The sequence below is a fragment of the Bufo gargarizans genome, chromosome 3 (genome assembly GCF_014858855.1).
Source record: "Bufo gargarizans isolate SCDJY-AF-19 chromosome 3, ASM1485885v1, whole genome shotgun sequence".
In the NCBI taxonomy this organism is placed as follows: domain Eukaryota; kingdom Metazoa; phylum Chordata; class Amphibia; order Anura; family Bufonidae; genus Bufo; species Bufo gargarizans.
Window position 1 is genome coordinate 20,192,691 of NC_058082.1, and position 20,895 is coordinate 20,213,585.

General features: G+C 45.0%; 1 protein-coding gene across 1 annotated transcript in view; it reads right to left on the bottom strand.

Moving 5' to 3' along the window:
• Positions 1 to 849: 849 nt before the first annotated feature.
• CFAP300 (cilia and flagella associated protein 300) overlaps positions 850 to 20,895 on the bottom strand; it is a 55,970-nt gene continuing 35,924 nt past the window's right edge. The window contains exons 6-7 of the mRNA XM_044287933.1: positions 6,486 to 6,552; positions 850 to 1,222 (exon numbers count right to left, since the gene is read on the bottom strand). Of these exons, the coding sequence (XP_044143868.1) occupies positions 1,097 to 1,222; positions 6,486 to 6,552 (193 nt within the window). The 3' untranslated portion in view covers positions 850 to 1,096. The remainder of the gene's footprint in view (positions 1,223 to 6,485; positions 6,553 to 20,895) is intronic.

The following is a 20,895-nucleotide window of genomic DNA, read 5'->3' on the forward strand; positions in this document are numbered from 1 at the left end:
GCTGAACTCGCTCGGTGTGCCCTCCAATCGATGCTGAACTCGCTCGGTGTGCCCTCCAATTGATGCTGCACACTCTCTGTGTGCCCTCCAATCGATGCTGCACACGCTCGGTGTGCCCTCCAATCGATGCTGCACACGCTCAGTGTGCTCTCCGTTCACAGCGAGTCTCAGATATGGCCTAAATGTCCCAGCTGGTAATACCCCCTTAATTTAATCACTATGGCCTCTGTTACAGCTTGAGCTGGGATTACTAACCAGCTTTATAAAACAGGCAGATTTACTGATTTATGTACAGGAAAGGGATTACCTATCACTACAAAACAGGTTTACCATTCAGAAGTTTTGACAGATGGATGACAACTCTTAAAAGAGGTTGCCTAGTTCTGAAAACCTATTTCCATACTCCCTATTTAGGAATTCAGAGCTAATAGAAGGGGTCCTCTGTTCAGGATCCTCATCTCCTGGCCAGTGTAAAGAGTGTCTCTTGCCCTGGAGGACCTATCCTGTCCTGTATTACACAGAAAACCCACTGATGAGAATGGATACCGTGTAACGCTTCATTCTCCCTGGGGTGGCGCTGTAGGGAAACATAATAAATTACCTACTAGGGTTCCCCACAGATTACAGTTTGGGGTACTTCAGCTTACTGTCAAAGGAGCCTTCTAATAGGAAGAGATTGTCCATAGAGAACCCCTTTAGAGGCCTTGAAAAGGCCCTTATTGCAATATCCAACATTCTGACAACATAGAATTGCACATTTTGGTAATAAATTCATGTTTAGACCACAATATATAAAAAATTTTTTATAATAAAAGAAGATACATAAAGTAGCATAACACATATCTCTATTCATATAATGGGAGATCACTTGAGAGATGCACGCATGAAAAAATAAATAAATCGCAAACGTATGACTCTGACCGCAGCATGTGGCGGTTGCTAGTATAAGTCAGCACTTCCTCATCATGGATGCCCAATCCTTCGGACCTCCACCACTTGCAGGAATGAAGAGACTACTCTTCGGAGCACCATGGTTTCTTCTTCTTCTTTGTCCAGCACCACAGCCTTCTAGACCCCATCTAATGTTCCTGGAGCTTTAAAAGATTCCCCCACCAAAACAATGGCAAAGCGCAACAACGTGACGCTTCAGTGGGTCCACGATCAGATAGGCAAACGTCTGCTCATGAGTCTTGCTTGATGGATAGCATAATCCATTCTCATCCTGCAAGGAAGACAACAGAACACCAAAGAAAGTAGAATCACTGCTGTCACCCGAGATTCCAACACCCCCCCCCCCCCCCACAATGCGTACGTCACTCTCAGTTATGCACAACCCCCTTCTTTTTTTTTTCTACCTGACATAACGGAGGGGATTTACCAATAGTTTCGGAAGCAGTTGCCAAAAATGGCGCAAAATGCGCCAGAAAGGTTACACTTGACATAATATATAAAGCAGAATCCTCCAGTGCGGAGCCCTATAAAGCCGGTCATGCACATAGGACAACAGGCGAATGGTTCTGCTGACAATGGAGAAACCGGACCGAAATTGGGCAGCAGTCAAGTCCCCGCTAATATTCACCAGAGTCTATGAATAATGCACCATACAATAAAACCTAAAGGGTCCCCGTATTTTCAATAAACTTTTGATATGTCATAGCCAAATATAATTATAAGAGGGGCCCCTCTAACAAATTGGGATTGTCCAAAAGTAGAGAATCCCTGTGAAGAGGACTTGTGACCACAAAATGCAATAAATGCGATCTAATCTGACAGCACCGTGTTATAGAGCAGGAGGAGCTGAGTGGGAAAAGATTCAGTAAAACCTGTCATTTATTCATTTATATCTCCGCTTTATTGCAGCCCTGTGAACAGCTACAGGAGGGGGGGTTATTCAGTGACTGACAGCACTGTGTGTACCAGTCACTGATAACTCCTCCCTCCTGTACCGATAGCGCGTCACAGGAAGTGAAAAAAGCAGAGATATAAATGTGTAAATTACAAGTTTTAGGTCTCTTTCACACACGCATCCAATCAGGATGGAAAAAAACGCACACACTGAACGCTATCGCAGACAAAACCGACCATCCGTTTTTTCCTGAACAGATCCTGACACAATCCATATTGCTTGTGTGAAAAAGGCCTTACTGAACCTTTTCCCTCTAAACTATAGGGGTCATTTATTAAGACCGGTGTTTATAAAGCTGGTCTTAATAACCCTTATATGTGGCGGTGGATCTGCCAAATATATGAAGGGGCGCCGCCCTCTACATAACTTCAGTGTATCCAGCGCCAGTTTAAATGTAAGACAGCTTCCTAGATCATCCATATCCGATTGGTGGGGGTCCGACGCTCTGCATCCCCAGCGATCAGCTGTTGGGGGTAGCTCTGGCGGTGAAATTACGCAGCCCTGTCCACTATGTAGTGTACGCAGCTGGTAACTGCAGCAGAACTGTGTAGTTCTGGCGCCAAAGCTGATCGACGGGGGTGCTGGGTATCAGACCTCCGCCGAACCGATACTGATGGCCTATCCTAGGGATTGGTCATCGATTGTTGAGTCCTGGACAACCCCTTTAATAGATGATCATCAGCATCTGATCAGTGGGGGGTCTGACACCCGGGACCTCTGCCAATCAGCTGCTTGAGAAGGCGTGGCTTACCCGAGGCCAGTGACATCACAACAATCGATCAGAAGGCCTAGACTCAGCCATAGAACCTACAGAGAAAACCCCAGGGGGCCGCCCTAGCCCTCCTCGCTGCTGCTGGCTGGGTACATAATGATCTGATGGCTTGAGTGGTAATTAATGCTGGGATCATCAGGGACTTATGAACCTGGCTGGCAGTTGCCTCCTGAATTCAATTGTATCTTAGTCCTCAGGATATACATTTCAATACTGCGGTGGGGCAAGGGACTTATGGCTCTCTGCTATTCACCTTCATAGGCCACTATATGACACAGTGTACAAATGGAGCAGGGAGACGGGTGTCTCTGGACGTAGGCTGGAAAAGGCCTGCACAAAGATGGCAACTTGGAATGGCAATCAGGTGTTTTATTTGTTTCTTCTTTGCTTGGCCACTCGGGGAGCATACTACTGGGGGCCATTACTAGGTGAAGTCCACGCAGCATGCTGAAGGTAGGGCTGGCTTGGTGCTGTGGTCTGCATCTCAGCTCCTAAGCCCCCTGCTCCATATTTTAAAGGGGTTGTCCAAGCCTTTACTACTGATGACCTATCCTCAGGATAGGTTATCAATATCAGATCGGCAGGAATCCAACACCTGGCACCCCCGCCGATCAGCTGTATGAGGAGACGGTGCGCACGTGCTCATCTCCTCATACAGCTGATTGCCGGGGATCTGATATCCTGAGGATAGGTCATCAACATTAAAGGCCAGGAGAACCCCTTTAATTAGAGACAATAGGCAGCTATTGATGGCTACCGCAGAAGGGCAGCTTCTTGGGCAGTATATTGTGCTGCACTGTGGTATTGCTACTGCCTACCTACCTGTGTTGACCCCACCTACTTGTGTTGATCCGCCTACAACATGGGGGCCACTTTTATTTTTATTTTTTTCAGGGCCATTTTAAGTTCCCAGTCTGTCCCTGGGCGCAGCTCAGCCCGATTTACTAGAATCGGGTGTCGGACCCCCAACGATCAAATGCTGATGACCTAGTAATCAGTTACAAATAGTCGGATAACCCCTTTAAGGCTAGAGCATGATGGCTACTTGTGCAATCAGTCAAACTATGAATCTGCAACGCAGCCAAGCAGAGGGTTGCATTCAGATGGGACTCTTGTCACTTGGCCATTCCGAACATGGTTGCAGTGAGTAAATCGACACTGCGAGCGAGTGTGGGATACGCAAAAAGTGTTATTAGTGTGTAATATATACTATTATGTAATGCTGTATACAGCGTTGACCTTCAGATCTGGTACAGGAGATAATGTAACTACATCCAATGTCAATGGCCGTACCTAGAAGCCTTTTACAACTATGGTGGCCATACACCTCCAACAGCTGTCGGCTGAACGATCTCCTGGCCTTCAGCTTTCTCTCGTGACTCCCGCGTACACATAGACGTTTGGTTCATGTGTATGCGTTTTCGGGGGGGGGGGGGCGCTGATAGACACCTATGGCGACTCCTTGTCTCCTGGGAGAACAAAAGCACCAGGCGAAAAAATAAATAAATAATTCACCGATCCCCAGATGAGGTCAGGGGAGTGTCAGGAGCTCTTCATACACATTAGGACCTGTTCACATCTCGTTTTTGCTGTACGTCAAGCGGATATGTTTAGATATATAGTAAAAAAATAACAAAAAACAAAAAAAAGTATAGAAATGTATGCAGTTTTGTGGTTCTATCCTTTTTTTTAATGTATACGTTTCACAGATTTGCATATGTTTAAATGCATTTTTTATATATTTTTTAAAATAAAGATATAAAGTGTATCAAAGGAAGTAGGAACTATCTGGATAAAAACAGATACGTTTTACGGCACTTTCACACTTGCGGCAAATGAATCCGGCAGGCAGTTCCGTCGCCCGGACTGCCTGCCGGATCCGTCAAAACTTATGCCAACTGATGACATTTGTAAGACGGATCAGAATCCTGATCCGTCTTACAAATGCATTGAAATGCCGGATCCGTCTTTCCGGTGTCACCTGCGCATGCGCAGACCGGAAGGACAGATCCGGCATTGCGGTATTTTTGAAGGCTCTAATACATTTCTATGGAAAAAAAATTATGGCATTCAGGCAAGTTTTTTTGGCCGGAGATAAAACTGTAGCATGCTGCGGTATTATCTCTGTCCTGAACAGTCAAAAAGACTGAACTGAAGACATCCGGAACGGATCGCTCTGCATTCAGAATGCATTAGGATAAAACTGATCAGTTCTTTTCCGGTATTGAGCCCCTAGGACGGAACTCTATGTCGGAAAAGAAAAACGCTAGTGTGAAAGTACCCTAACGGATAGAAATGTATTGTCTTATGTTTTCATCCATCTCTCATTCACTGCAATGTAAAAAAAAGTATACGTTTCTGTACGTTTTTATTTGAAGGGCAGAAAGCGTGGCATGCTATGTTATTTTGTCCTGCAAATAAAAAAAAAGTACAGAAATGTAAAAAGCACGCACTTTTCAGCTATGTTTGCCCAATTATAGTTTATGGGTACGTCAAGTAAGGGGCTTTTCACATATCGTTTATTCATACATAAAGGGGATACATTTGTAAACAGATTTTTTTTTTTATAGAAACGGATGGCTTGACGTAACCATAGCGATAATTGGGAAAAACGTAGTTCAGAACTGCATACATTTGACTCCCTTTGTGACTGTTTATGTTTCTGTTACCTTTTTTGCAGAACAGGATAACGTAGCATACCACGCTTTTCTGTCTTGTAAAAAAAAAATAAAAAAAATAAAAAAATTATAGAAAGGTAGTTTTTTTTTTTTTACGTTGCCGTGAATGGGAGACGGATGGAAACGTAAGACAATGCGTTTCCAACCTTTAAACGTATCCGTTTTTATCCAGATACTTCCTTTGATACACTTCAAATCTTTATTTTAAAAAAGGTTTCACAAAAACATATCCGTTTATTGTTAAAAAAAATATAATACACAAATGTATTGAAATGTATGCACATCTATCAAATGTATACATAAAAAATAAAATAAAGGATAGATGACCACAAAATCGCATATATTTCTATATTTTTTTTGCTGTATGTCTAAGGCTACATGCACACGACAGTTACGTTTTTTGTGGTCTGCAAACCGCAGATCCGCAAAAAAACAGAAGCCGCCCGTGTGCCTTCCGCAATTTGTGGAACCGAATAGGCGGCCCATTGTAGAAATGCCTATTCTTGCAAAACGGACAAGAATAGGACATGCTATATTTTTTTTGCGGGGCCTCGGAACGGAGCAACGGATGCAGACAGCACACGAACTGCTGTCCGCATCTTTTGCGGCCCCATTGAAGTGAATGGATCCGCATCCGAGCCGCAAAAACTGCGGCTCGGATGAGGAGCCGAAAAAACGGTCGTGTGCATAGGCCTAAATTAGGGATGGCCAACCTGCGGCTCTCCAGCTGTTGTAAAACTACAATTCCAACAATGCCCTGCTGTAGGCTGATAGCTGTAGGCAATCTGGGCATGCTGGGAGTTGTAGTTTTGCAACAGCTGGAGAGCCGCAGGTTGGCCATCCCCTGGACTTGAAGTACAGCAAAAACGAGATGTGAACAGCTCCTAACTTGTCATCCGTTCCCAGCATAAAAGGTGGGTCTAGCCGACTATAAACTAATGTGTATGCGGGTCTTTAGACCAAGGTCCAGATAAAAAAAAAATCTCATTTATGAAAATTACATCTTTATAAAAAAAAATAATAATTGTTGAAAAGTGATTCTCTCTTTGTCTATTTCAGTCAGTGTTAGGTCACGTCCTGGCACGTGGGGGGAGATCAGAAATTACTAGATGCAGTAATGGAGACTTACATAAGCCGATACTTTGAAGACAGAAGATATGATATTAATCTGTTTTGTCTCAGGATCCTTTTGAACACTAAAAAGAAGACAGAAATAAAACATTTTGTTGAACATGACAAAAAACATAATTCTCCTTCTCTGATCTCGTTACCTTTCCAGATCACGTCAGGCTGAATTAATATAAGGAAGAGAAATCATGTGTCTTATTATTTTGTGAACGCAGTAGCCCTTTATTTTATTATTCTTTAAAGGGGTTGTCACATGAAAAATATTCTAAATTTTTTAAACCAGCACCTGGATCTGAATACTTTTGTAATTGCATGTCATTAAAAATATTGTACAGCCACTGAGTTATTTAACAAAATCTATCTGTATAGCGCCACCTGCTGCCTTTTTTTGCCTTTTTTTTTTGTCTGACTCACTGAGAAGGTCGCACATGCTCAGTTTCATCCTTTAACTGCCTCCTGAGCTGTGATAGGGAGAGAGCTGCAGCAGAATGGACACGCCCCCTGAGCTGTGATAGGGAGAGAGCTGTAGCAGAATGGACACGCCCCCTGAGCTGCAGTAGATAAGACACACCCCCTGCCAGTGTGATATAAATCTAGCAGAGCAATGAATGTGGAGATCTCTTGATCCATGTGAGGTACAGAGCTGGTTCTGGCTTTGTTAGAAATAAATTGTTATGCACTATATGATGTCTGTTTCTGATTTTTACGTCAATCATAACCTCTTTAAATACTTTTGGGGTGAAAGGGGGACGCCCATATAGGAGGCACACACTTCATTTCTCTATTCTCTTTACAGACAGCAGAGCAAGGTGTGCTTTATAGCAGCTGCAATGAATGGAAGTGTTGTATCATCTTTAGCATTGGTGGCATATCGCTAGGATATATCATCAATGTCAGATAGGAGCAGGTCTCAGAAGTGGGCCCCCCAAAGTGAATGAGGGAGCACCAAACATGTGTGGTGTGCTCTCCATTAATTTCTATGAGAGTTCTGAAAATAGTAGAGTGAGCATGCTTGGCTTTTTTCAGAGGTCCCTTATAGGTCAATGGAGCGGCGTAGCCACGCTTCTGGAGAGTTGGGACCTGCACCTATCTGAGATTGGTGGTATATACTAGCAGTATGCCACCAATGTGTGAGATGACGAGCTGTCACCTCTCCAGACATGTCTGATTCAGTAACTCTTGCATTCCCTATGTAATAACAATGTATTCTTATGACCCTAGGTCGTGCAATCCCTTCTATTATTCCTGCTAGGAATATATGAATTAATTACCAACAGTCAGCAAAAAAGTCCACTTGAGTGTTACTAGTTGGGGGATGTTCCCCTGCACTGTCTGATGCTATCCAATAAGTTCTGCCAGTGTCAGACTGTGCAGGGACCCCCCCCCCCCCCCACTGGTAACACACAGGTGGACCTTTATTGCAGACTGCTGACAATTCATTCATAAACTTCTAATAGGAATAATAGAGGAATGATACAACCTAGAGTCATAAGAGTCTGAATCGTTATTACATGGGGAATGCAAGCACTTACTAAAACATACATGTCAGGAGAGGTGACAGCAGCTCCTTAATGCTCAGAAAGGAAAGGTGGCAGGAGATTGGTGAGACTAGCAACACGTGGTTTTCCATTTGGATCAAATGATGTCTGTGTTGTTTCTGGTGCTTGTCACACCTTCTTTCCCCAGGAGTGGCTATTAGGCTCATTTAACCTTCTCTATTTATAGTTGATTCTCCCACAATGCTGTGCGGTTTATAGCTTCTGTCTGAACCTTCGGATAGATTGTGGTTGGATCTCGGCTGAGTTTCTGGTGCTTCCATTGCTCCTTTGAAGTTAAGTCTTTCCTTTCCCTTTTGTATTTTGTTTCGGTTCTGTGTGTTGCATTTCCCCATTGTTTGTATTAAGCCTGTAGGAGACTCCTGTTAATCCTTCGTCCCTGCCATTAGTACCAGGGTCCTATAGGGCTTGATAGGACTCTAGGTATTCCTGCGTATGAACTCACCTACCTTTGGGGTCTGTTCATAATGGTAGTCAATCAGGATTTTGGTTAGGGTTTTCACTAGGAGGTGTCCATTTTTGTTCCCTAGTTCTCAGGCCTGATTCCCTGTCCCCCCCCCACCCCCCCCCCCCTTCCCGCCTATGCTCGGTGTGGTGTTTGCCTCCCACACTGAAGCGTGAAAGTAGCACAGTCCTAGGAAATGCCAGGAGAGCTGCATAATGAGCCAGCAATACAATACAGCTGTGATCTGTCATTAAATCCTATACAGATAATGAGATGGCTCTGCTGATCGTGATCCAATCTATGCAGCAAAGCTGAAAAGTGCAGAAAGTAGGAAATGTAAACCTATATTGTGTGTTTCAACAGCTAATGTAACTGCAATAATTTAGTACTTTTTATATGGATAGCAACATTTGGTAACTATGATTGATGGCGATCAGATGATTTGGAAGGTTGTGACGACAGTGTTTATGGGGATCATCATATATATATCTTACATCAGTTAGCAGTCTCTCCCAAAGTAGACTGGTTCCTACTGTTCCATTATGGACGGAACATCAAAGAAAAGCTCAACAAAACTGATTGCTTCCCCCTACATCCATTCCAACCCCCTGAGAGGAGATGCCCCCGGGGAATCTGAAAGTCACCGTAAACATAAGCTTATCAATGGAGAGAGGATCACCAGCATCGGGGAGGAGGGGTGACTTTACAATCACTGCACTTGTAACTGAAGAGACTGTTTAGGATGGACATGTAACGGGGAGAAGAGACTGTTGACGTTGGTGCCTCCACACCATATTATTCATACATATCAGCTCTAGAGGTTGTGGTGGGAACAGGTGAGGGGGAGTGGACCTGTACATGGGGCTGCTTCACTAGGCGGGGATGTCATATATCATGTTTTTATCTCTCGAAAATGTACAAGTGTTAACACAAATGCTCAGGAGGAATCCACATACCGTACTGTGAAGATCAGACCTGGTCATGTCACCAGCAGATAGAATCATAGTTCTTGTAAGCATCTGCTTCCAGCCACAAGCTATATGGCCGTTATGCTCTCCGTACTTTATATACGTAATATTGGCTATAATAATGTAGAAATTAATATAATATTCAATATGGATTAAAGGCAATGTAACCTTATCCACGCTAGAGGGGAACATCTACAACAGACTTGGTTTTATTATAGTTATTCTATGCATGATATGGGTAATTGGTAAGGCCAACCATAGACATAAGATGATAAATCGGCAGCAATATGGTTGATCAATCGTCCATGGGATTTTTCAGGCAAGCGCTCGCACCAGCAATATAATAGACAAAAGTGGACAATCAGCTAGTCAGTATAAAAAGTAAATCCCTATTCTTTTCCCATGAAGTATTGCCAATAGGTGTACTACCAGTAAGTCTCCATACAGCACTGGTCTTTTTGAAGGGGTTGTGTCATCTCATACATTGGGGGGCGTATCGTTAGAATATGCCGCTAATGCTTGATAGGTGCAGGTCCCAGAGGTGCCCGCAAAGTGCAGGAGGACACATCGAGTATGCCGCCCTCCATTCATTTCTATGACACTGTCAAAAATAGCCAAGCTGGCTCTCCTATTTCTGTCAGCCCCATATAGGTGAATGGAGCGGTGGGCCTCCCATTTATTCCTTTTGGCTATTTTCAGCACTCCCAAAGAAATGAATAGAGAGTGGATGCGCATACGCACTCCGCTCTACTTTTCTTTGTGGGCTCTGTTTTAAAGATCGATGTGGGAACCAGAAGTGGGACCACACCTATCAGACATTGGGGACCTTCCAAGGCATCGCATTCAGAATCCTGACCCTTACTGATGAGGGGCCAGTATCCCGAAACAGCTGTCTACGGATGGATATATGGCTTGGCTTTCTTCTCTTGTCAAATCCCAAGGCTTTTCGAGAAAGTCGGATCTTGGCTCACAGGGAGTCACTTCCAATAGGTGGCGCTAGTGAGATGGTTCTCTCTCTTGAGAGATATATCTCTTTGCATTCGTTTCCCATGGGGTACTTCCAGTAAGTTTCCATACAGCATACTGAATAAGCATGGGGCTTAAGCAAAGAGGTAAATGAGCAGCCGGATTTGGCCAATCTTTCCATACATTAGTACTGTCAGCAGGCCACGGACAATATTTTCCAACCTGGCAGATCACAGTTTCAGTGGAGAAGTCTGTTCCACGAAAAAGAGCAAAGTTGGCCAAGTTTCATCTTATGAGTATGGGCAGCCTAACCTTTAGCCCATACTTTACTTCAGTGATAAATGGCTATAATCCTTGCTCTGGAGGACATGGCGCATCCACCCATTAAACAGGCAACCTATAGATGTCATTGAGCACTGTGTAATTCTTAATTTCACCTGTGGGGGTGCTGCAGGGGACTTTAACACTTCTGCGGTTCTCCACGGTATGAGCAGCAGGACAGCCTGTGACCAGCTTTTTGCCTTTTAATAAAAGGAGTCTATCACTAGGAAATTCACTAATAAACCAGGCATAATGCCATGTAGGGCTCGGTCAGCTGAATGTAATGATACCTTTCACTTACCAATCATTTGCTTCATTCTTGAGAAAAGAAGCTTTTAATCCATATGCAAATGAGCAGTTAAGTGCACTGAGGGTGGGCGCTAGCCACTCTGTGCACCCTTGCTCCTCCTGCTTCCTCTGCCATCTTCTCCTCTCCTTCTTGATTGACAGGATCAGGTTTCTGCATAGTCCTCTCTCATGGTCATGTCAATCAGGAAGGAGAGGGAGGGGCTGACCGAGGAAGCAGAAGGAGCATGGGTGCACAGAGTGACTTGGACCCACCCTTAGTGCACTTAACTGCTCATTTGCATATTGATTAAAAGTAAAACAACGGATCATTAAGTGAAAGGTATCATTACGCTCAGCTGAGTTAGCCCTACAAGGCACTGTGCCCGGTTTATCAATGAGTTTCCTGGTGACAGACTGCCTTTACCTCAAACCCTTATGTGGTTGCCCATTCTTTTTCCCAATAAGCCACAGGGATGGAGGTCAGGTCTCTGATCACAGTGGATCTGACTATGGGACTGCTGGACATAGCCGAGATGAAAGGAGCAGTAGCGCACATGTTTAACCACTGCTCCATCCATACGGCTGGACACAGGACCCCCATTCTGGTGACTGGTGGGGGTCCCAGTGAATGGGGGAGAAGTTTAAATCTTTAACCCCTTAAACATCTTCCCAGTGCAGACATGGAATTAAACAGGTTGTCCAAGATAACAAAAAGAGTAACTATTTTTTCTAGAAACTATATATGATAGCTGCCCCAGCACACCAAGCTCTGCTACATCTAATACAGATGACAGCTGCCCCAGCACACTCAGCTCTACTATATCTCTATATATGACAGCTGCCCCAGCACACCCAGCTCTGTTACATCTATACACATGACAGCTGCCCCTGCACACTCAGCTCTGCTATATCTATATATCTCTAAGTATTACTATACAGTAGATAGATATATAGAGATATAGCAAAGCTGAGTGTGCTGGGGCAGCTGTTATGTGTATAGATGTAGCATAGCTGGGTGTGCTGGGGCAGCTGTCGTGTATAGATGTAGCAGGGCTGGGTGTGCTGGGGCAGCTATCATATATAGAGATATAGCAGAGCTGAGTGCGCTGGGGCAGCTGTCATGTGTATGGATGTACACTAGCTATCAAAACTATAAACGAGTCTACAGTAGAAGTCTCATATTTTTTCAGTCAGTAGTTATGCAGCTCTTATAGCTGTGTGGTTAGGTGCCTTGCCTCTGATACAGAAGGTTGTGGGTTCGAGTCCCAGCAGAAACTTTTCTGAAATACAGGCTAAATTAGAATACACAAGCACTGACTCTATATATGGACATACAGGCCGGAAGAGGCTGACATGGAGGTAAGTATAAGTGTGTTTTGTTTTTTTAAATACCCGACTGCAACATGGGGGGAGCGGAAGGCACTTGATACTCGCACATGGGGGGAGGGGGGTTGACACCTGATACTGGCACGTGGGGGGGGGGGGGATTTGGCACTATGATACTGGCACATGGGGGAGAAGGAGAGAGGCACTTGATACTGGCACATGGAGAGGAAGGAGAGAGGCACTTGATACTGGCACATTGGGATGGGGAGGAGATGGCACTATGATACTGGCACATGGGGGGGTGGGAAGGAGAGAGGTACTTGATACTGGCACATTGGGGGGCTACTGGCACATGATAGGAGGCTACTGGCACATAAGGGGAGCTACTGGCACATGATAGGAGGCTACTGGCACATAAGGGGGGCTACTGGCACTTGATAGGGGGGCACTCTGGCTACTGGCACATGATGGTGGGGGGGCTCTTATTACTGACACATTATTGGGGGGCATCTATGGGGGCTCTTATTACTGGCACATGATTGGGGGGCATCTATTGGGGCACTTATTACTGGCACATTATTGGGTGGCACTATAGGGGCATCTACTGAGGCTAAAAAGAAGGGGTATTTTATATGGGGGCTCTGTATAGGAGCATTTTATATTGGGGCACATTATGGTGGGTACTATGAGGAAGGGGGGAGAGGAGCACTATGGGGTCATCTACGGGTGCACTGAGAAGGGGTATTTTATATTGGCACATTATGGGAACATTAGGTCAACTGGGGGCATTACAAGGGGCTATGTTTTGCACATTATAAGGAGAATTATTTCTACTGGGGGGGGGGGGGCATTATGGTGGGCTTTATTACTCACCCATGGTATGAGCCCCCTAGTAGCAGCACCAGCCTCTCCCTGCTCTGCTATCCCTCTGCCCCTTCTCCAAATCCTTATTATGAAATCTTTCTCATTAGGATAAAACACATCAGCTCCGCCGAGCCCCCGGCCAAAGTGTGGAAGTGGCATCCGAGATCCCCAAGGGTCAAGCCAAGTAACTGTAAGTTTTCATGTGAAATATGTTTATGTTATACACACATAGCCTACACTGTGCCCCACAATATACAGTATACCTCTACACTGTGCCCCACAATACACAGTATACCTCTACACTGTGCCCCACAATACACAGTATACCTCTACACTGTGCCCCACAATACACAGTATACCTCTACACTGTGCCCCACAATACACAGTATACCTCTACACTGTGCCCCACAATACACAGTATACCGCTACACTGTGCCCCACAATACACAGTATACCTCTACACTGTGCCCCACAATACACAGTATACCTCTACACTGTGCCCCACAATACACAGTATACCTCTACACTGTGCCCCACAATACACAGTATACCTCTACACTGTGCCCCACAATACACAGTATACCTCTACACTGTGCCCCACAATACACAGTATACCTCTACACTGTGCCCCACAATACACAGTATACCTCTACACTGTGCCCCACAATACACAGTATACCTCTACACTGTGCCCCACAATACACAGTATACCGCTACACTGTGCCCCACAATACACAGTATACCGCTACACTGTGCCCCACAATACACAGTATACCTCTACACTGTGCCCCACAATACACAGTATACCTCTACACTGTGCCCCACAATACACAGTATACCTCTACACTGTGCCCCACAATACACAGTATACCTCTACACTGTGCCCCACAATACACAGTATACCTCTACACTGTGCCCCACAATACACAGTATACCTCTACACTGTGCCCCACAATACACAGTATACCTCTACACTGTGCCCCACAATACACAGTATACCTCTACACTGTGCCCCACAATACACAGTATACCTCTACACTGTGCCCCACAATACACAGTATACCTCTACACTGTGCCCCACAATACACAGTATACCGCTACACTGTGCCACACAATATACAGTATACCTCTACACGGTGCCCCACAATATACAGTATACCTCTACACTGTGCCCCACAATATACAGTATACCTCTACACTGTGCCCCACAATATACAGTATACCTCTACACTGTGCCCCACAATATACAGTATACCTCTACACTGTGCCCCACAATACACAGTATACCTCTACACTGTGCCCCACAATACACAGTATACCTCTACACTGTGCCCCACAATACACAGTATACCTCTACACTGTGCCCCACAATATACAGTATACCTCTACACTGTGCCCCACAATATACAGTATACCTCTACACTGTGCCCCACAATATACAGTATACGCTACACTGTGCCCCACAATATACAGTATACCGCTACACTGTGCCCCACAATATACAGTATACCTCTACACTGTGCCCCACAATATACAGTATACCTCTACACTGTGCCCCACAATATACAGTATACCTCTACACTGTGCCCCACAATATACAGTATACCTCTACACTGTGCCCCACAATATACAGTATACCTCTACACTGTGCCCCACAATATACAGTATACCTCTACACTGTGCCCCACAATATACAGTATACCTCTACACTGTGCCCCACAATATACAGTATACCTCTACACTGTGCCCCACAATATACAGTATACCGCTACACTGTGCCACACAATATACAGTATACCTCTACACTGTGCCCCACAATATACAGTATACCTCTACACTGTGCCCCACAATATACAGTATACCTCTACACGGTGCCACACAATATACAGTATACCGCTACACTGTGCCACACAATATACAGTATACCGCTACACTGTGCCCCACAATATACAGTATACCGCTACACTGTGCCCCACAATATACAGTATACCGCTACACTGTGCCCCACAATATACAGTATACCTCTACACGGTGCCCCACAATATACAGTATACCTCTACACGGTGCCCCACAATATACAGTATACCTCTACACTGTGCCCCACAATACACAGTATACCTCTACACTGTGCCCCACAATATACAGTATACCTCTACACTGTGCCCCACAATATACAGTATACCTCTACACTGTGCCACACAATATACAGTATACCTCTACACTGTGCCACACAATATACAGTATACCTCTACACTGTGCCACACAATATACAGTATACCACTACACTGTGCCCCACAATATACAGTATACTGCTACACTGTGCCCCACAATATACAGTATACCACTACACTGTGCTGGGGATATACTGTTTATTGTACAGCATGGCACAGAGGTTATATTGTCCGACATGGTGTAACCTCCATACAGTTTATGTACAGTATACAGTAATCCGCCATCTATCCTTTGAATCTGGTTTTATATGTTACTTGGTTTTTGTACATTTACTTGCGTGTGCTAGTTGAGACCTGCTGTGATTGGGTTTTTGTTAGTTATTAAATGCTGACATGACAGGTTTTTGGTTTTGCACATTATTGATGATTGTATTTCATGACTACTCTTCTAGGGTATTGCCTTCCTTTATACTGCAGCTCTCCTCTACCACTCTGCCTGCCACTTTTAGCAGTTTAAGCAGTAATATATGATTTTCTTTTGCTCTCAAAAAATCTTGTGTTAAGCATAAAAATATATATATATATATGGTGAGACGGTTGCAAGTACTCTTCTTATATCATTTCATCGAGCAGTTTTGATGAGAGGGGGGGGAGTTTTTTTGACACTCGCCCTGAGAGAAATTTTACCTACAAACTGCACTGCTTGTGCCCCTCATACGTTGCCCCTGCAGAGGCCGGAGGTCACAGATAAAGGGGTCTTCTCTATAGTTTATTTTTGAGTTATATCAGTGAATTCCTGGGTACTCCTGTATACTGGACCCCTGCGGTTCGGAAGAAACTGACCCCTGCCTGAGTCTGATCTGATTGCCCTGGGGCTCAGATTCTGGAGTCAGTCACACAGTTAATCACCTTTACTCTGCTAAGGTGGTGACAGTATTATAGAGACAACACAGGACATGGAGTGCTTCTCGGTATTGGGCACAGTAGGCCTATGCCTGCAGGCAGCAAAGTTTGAGAGGCGGTTAATTCCCAGAGCAGCGTGCATGCTACGGTCACTGACACTTGCTTTGAATGAATGGACACGTCCTCTGCATGATGGCAGTATCATTTTCTGTACACCAAGTGCGCTACAGTTTTTTCATGATACTGCATTGTAAATATAATTTATTTTACTGCATTCAGAGAGCAAAAACTTTTTAACTTTTTCTACTAGACCTGTATGAGGACTTGTTCTCTGCAGGACCACTTGTAGTTTTGAACTGATTGTGGCATCTAAGGGGTTAAACAACTGGATCAGAGTTAACAAAAAAACACACAAATACTTCACAATCACCGAGATTTACTCTGGTCCCAATCACCATTGACAACACTAAAACCATCATCAGAAGCCTTCGAGACAGCACATCCCCAAATTACATTATTCCAACAAAACTTTTGAAAGAATGCACCGACATTCTGGCACCCACCATAACACACCTCACATACCAGTCATTAAAAGAAGGAATAGTCCCGATCGCCCTCAAGCAAGGCATAATCAAACCCCTCCTAAAGAAGCCCAATCACGACCCCAAAGGCCCAAATTACCGCAGACCGATTACAAGCCTCAACACCATCTCCAAGATTATCGATAAAGCAGTAGTACAACAGCTACAACCCCATTTGGACACTCACAAACTCTTGGACCCACTTCAATCTGGATTCCGCCCTGGCCACGGGACAGAAACGGCGCTCCTCAAAATCTGGGATGATGCCCTCGAAGCAGCAGATGAAGGAGAATCATGCCTCCTGGTGCTGCTGGACCTCAGCGCAGCTTTCGACACAGTAAATCATCAAACCCTGCTCACTCGTCTCACAGAATAAGCCGGAGTCGCAGACTCAGATCTACCCTGGTTCGCATCCTTCTTGGAGAACCGATCCCAGAAAGTGAAACTAGGAGCCTTCACCTCAGAAGCACGTAAAATCACATGCGAATCCCTCAAGGATCACCCCTGTCGCCTGTGCTCTTCAACATCTACCTCCGACCACTCCTCAAAATCATCAGCAACCAGCATCTGCTCTATCATTCCTACGCTGATGACACCCAACTTTATTTATGCATTACCAAGAACCAAGAAAAAAAGATCTATACCACGCCCTGGAAATCTGCCTCTCATTGATCGACGAGTGGATGACTGAGAGCTCTCTCAAACTCAATGGTTCCAAAACAGAACTCCTCTTCCTTCATGCAAACCGAAACAAAAACTCTAGCATGACATGCACGCCACCCACCATCCTCGGACAAACCATTACTCCCAGCACCAAAGTCAAAAACCTCGGAGTCATCTTTGACTCAGACATGACAATGGATGCACAAATAGGATCAGTAGTCAGTGGATCCCATCATCTTCTTCGCCTGCTGCGCAGACTCATTCCCTTCATCCCTGAAGGAGACGCAGCAGCAGTAGTTGGAATAACCATCAATTCCCGACTGGACTACACAAACTCCTTCTATCTAGGACTTCCCAAATATCACGTTTACAAGTTGTCCAGAACACAGCCGCCAGATTTATAACTGGAAAAAAAAAACTGGGAATCTATTACTTCATCCTTGAAGACCCTCCATTGGCTACCCGTGAAGGATCGGATCAAATTCAAGACCCTCTGCCTTACCCATAAATGTACACAAGGGAAAGCACCCCAATACCTCTGCGAAAAAATAAAGCACTATACCCCAGGTCGCCCCCTCCGGTCAGCTAACCAGAACCTCCTCCATATCCCCAAGACCCGCTACAAATCAAAAGGCGAACGAAGGTTCGCAGTCCAAGGACCCCGGCTATGGAACATTCTACCTGCGGAGATCCGCTCAGAAGAAAACCATCTAGCCTTCAGGAAGAAGCTCAAGACCCACCTCTTCTGAAGGCACAGGCGGTCAAGGGCTGCAAAAGCGCCTTGAGGCGATTTAGTTCGCAATTGTAGCGCTATATAAGTTATTCATTCAACTCGAATCCTGGAAATTGCAGCACGATGTTGGCTGTTCAGGTGAATCTTTGTGAGCAGGTAGAAATCTACACTGTGGTCCAAGGGTATGGAGACATCTGAATAAATGGAAACCGGTGGTTGGGAACGGTCTGTGATAGGGGTGTCCAACATGGCGGGTATTTTGAAAGCCTCAATCTTGGAACCAAGTCGATATTTTCAAATGGGAAGGGATGCATGTGACATATATATCTGATTTGATGAGGAATCCAAATCTGTGCTTAAATGTGACCTTTATTCCTGCCAAAGTTATTAAGAATTTTCTCTTTGTTACAGATATGGCTGCGAGAGCTCCATTCAGACGTCCGTAGAATGGGTCCGCATCCGTTCTGCAACAATCCGGAACGGGTGCGGACCCCTTCATTCTCTATGGGGCCGGAAGAGATGCAGAGAGCACACTATGTTCTCTCCGCATCCGCATTACCGGAGCGCGGCCCCGATATTCCGGTCCGCAGCTCCGCAAGAAAATAGAGCATGTCCTATTCTTGTCCGCAATTGCGGACAAAAATAGGCTGTTCTATGGGAGTGCCGGCCGGGTGTATTGCAGATCCGCAATGCACTACGGACGTCTGAATGGAGCCTTACACTCAAAGAAAGGACAGAGATTGCGCTGATCTTCGGGGAGAGCAGTCATTGCAGTGGATTTCTACGCTCAGCACCTGAACAGACCACCCATCCACCACGGCTTCTGTGTCCAGTGCACAGGGAAGGGGGGGTCAGGACAGGCGTATGGTAACAACAGTCTCCGAAATGCTCAGAACAGCGCTGCATTTCTGTTGTACCTTCCTGTGTATTGACCTGGATTCTGGGTTAACCCCTTGTCACCTGAATAACCATTTCTCCTGGCTTTGACTTGTCTCTGGTTTAACCAATTGTCTGCTGTTCTGGCTGCTAATTATTCCCTGGAGAGTCATCATGTGAGTACGACATAATAGATCCGCGATCACATATGAACTGACTGTAGCATCAAACACTATGATGCGGGTCAGGGGAGCTGCAGTCAATCTGAGAGGCGTGACCGACAAATGGGTCATGTTTTCCAGCAGATACTGTCGTGTGAATCAGCCCTAATGTGTATGGGGTGCTACCGATTCCCCCTCAACAGATCTTATTGGGGGAAGAGAATGATCGGGAGCATTGAATTTCAATGCCTGATCCCTTTATTCTCCCGGGAGACAAGACACTTCTTGTCTCCCTACCTGGAAACACACGCATGGTTGAGTCAAGCATGTATGCATATGGGGGAGTCGGGAGAGATAGATGTTGGCCAAACAAGCTTTTGGCCAGCAAGTACTGAAGGTGTGTGGGCGCTGTATTGGGGTTCTCCGGGATTTTTGTACTGATGACCTATCCCTAGAATAGGTCATCAATATCAGATCAGTGGTGGTCTGACTCCGGGCACAGTCACTGGTCAGTTTTTTGCAGTAGCTTTGGTGCAAGAAATAGGTCATCCTTGTCCCATTCACTTTGAATGGAATAGCCATGGACTACACTTCAGCAGAACAGCTGATCGGTGGGGGTGCCAGGAGTTGAACCCCCATCGATCTGATATTGATGACCTATCCTAAGTATATCCTGGAGAACCCCTTTAACTTGTATTTACACTTTACTTCATGATTTGCAGCAGTTTGTGTGGTGTGGATTCTGTTCCTGGGGGATCCGCTCTTTAGGTTTTCTTTACCTTCTCACATAATTATTGAGATTCTACATAAAGATAAGAAGAGCAGAAATACTGGCCGTGCATGAACCGGACACAGAGCCGTTTTTTTTTCCTCCCAGCCTAGCCTTTAATATTACTAACAAGATGTTGTTACAAGAGTTTCTGAGTAAATCATCCTGACAGCGCGGCTGGGTTCACGTCAGTACCACTCTGGAGATGAAGGTGCCCATATGAATATAATGAGCTGCACATGTGGAATTCTAATAGTAGAGACAGCAGAAGCCATTCAGCGATCGCCACTTGTGCGCCAGTAATGAGAAAAGTCCAATAACAATCCTTAGAAAAACATTTCCCTTCAAATACTTCCCGGCCACTCAAAACAGAAGAAAACGCTTTTATGGGAAATAAAGGTTATGTGAGACCGCTGTGAAGAACGGGAGATTATCGGGGGGGGGGGGGGGGGCAAGTGAGACACCTTCGCTTCTGCTACTAAAAATAAAAAGCTAATTTAGATTTCATTGAAGACCAAATGTTCATTACAAAGGGAAATTAGTGGGATTACAAAATAATTAATAATAACTATTTATGAAAAATCCACAATAGTTGTTTTTTTTCTACAGCTCTTATGCAGAACGGTGTCTCTATGGTAACAGACTACAAATAAACCCTGTGTAGTCTGAACCTGCAGTCATACTCCTTTCCATTTGTCTCCTTCTTCTTAGGTTAGTTTCACATATGCGCTAAAAGTACCCAGCATGTAACAGCAGTTACTGTCCGCCGATGTCCCCCTGCTTACCACCGTGGTCCCGAGCTCCGTGTTCGGCGGTGAAT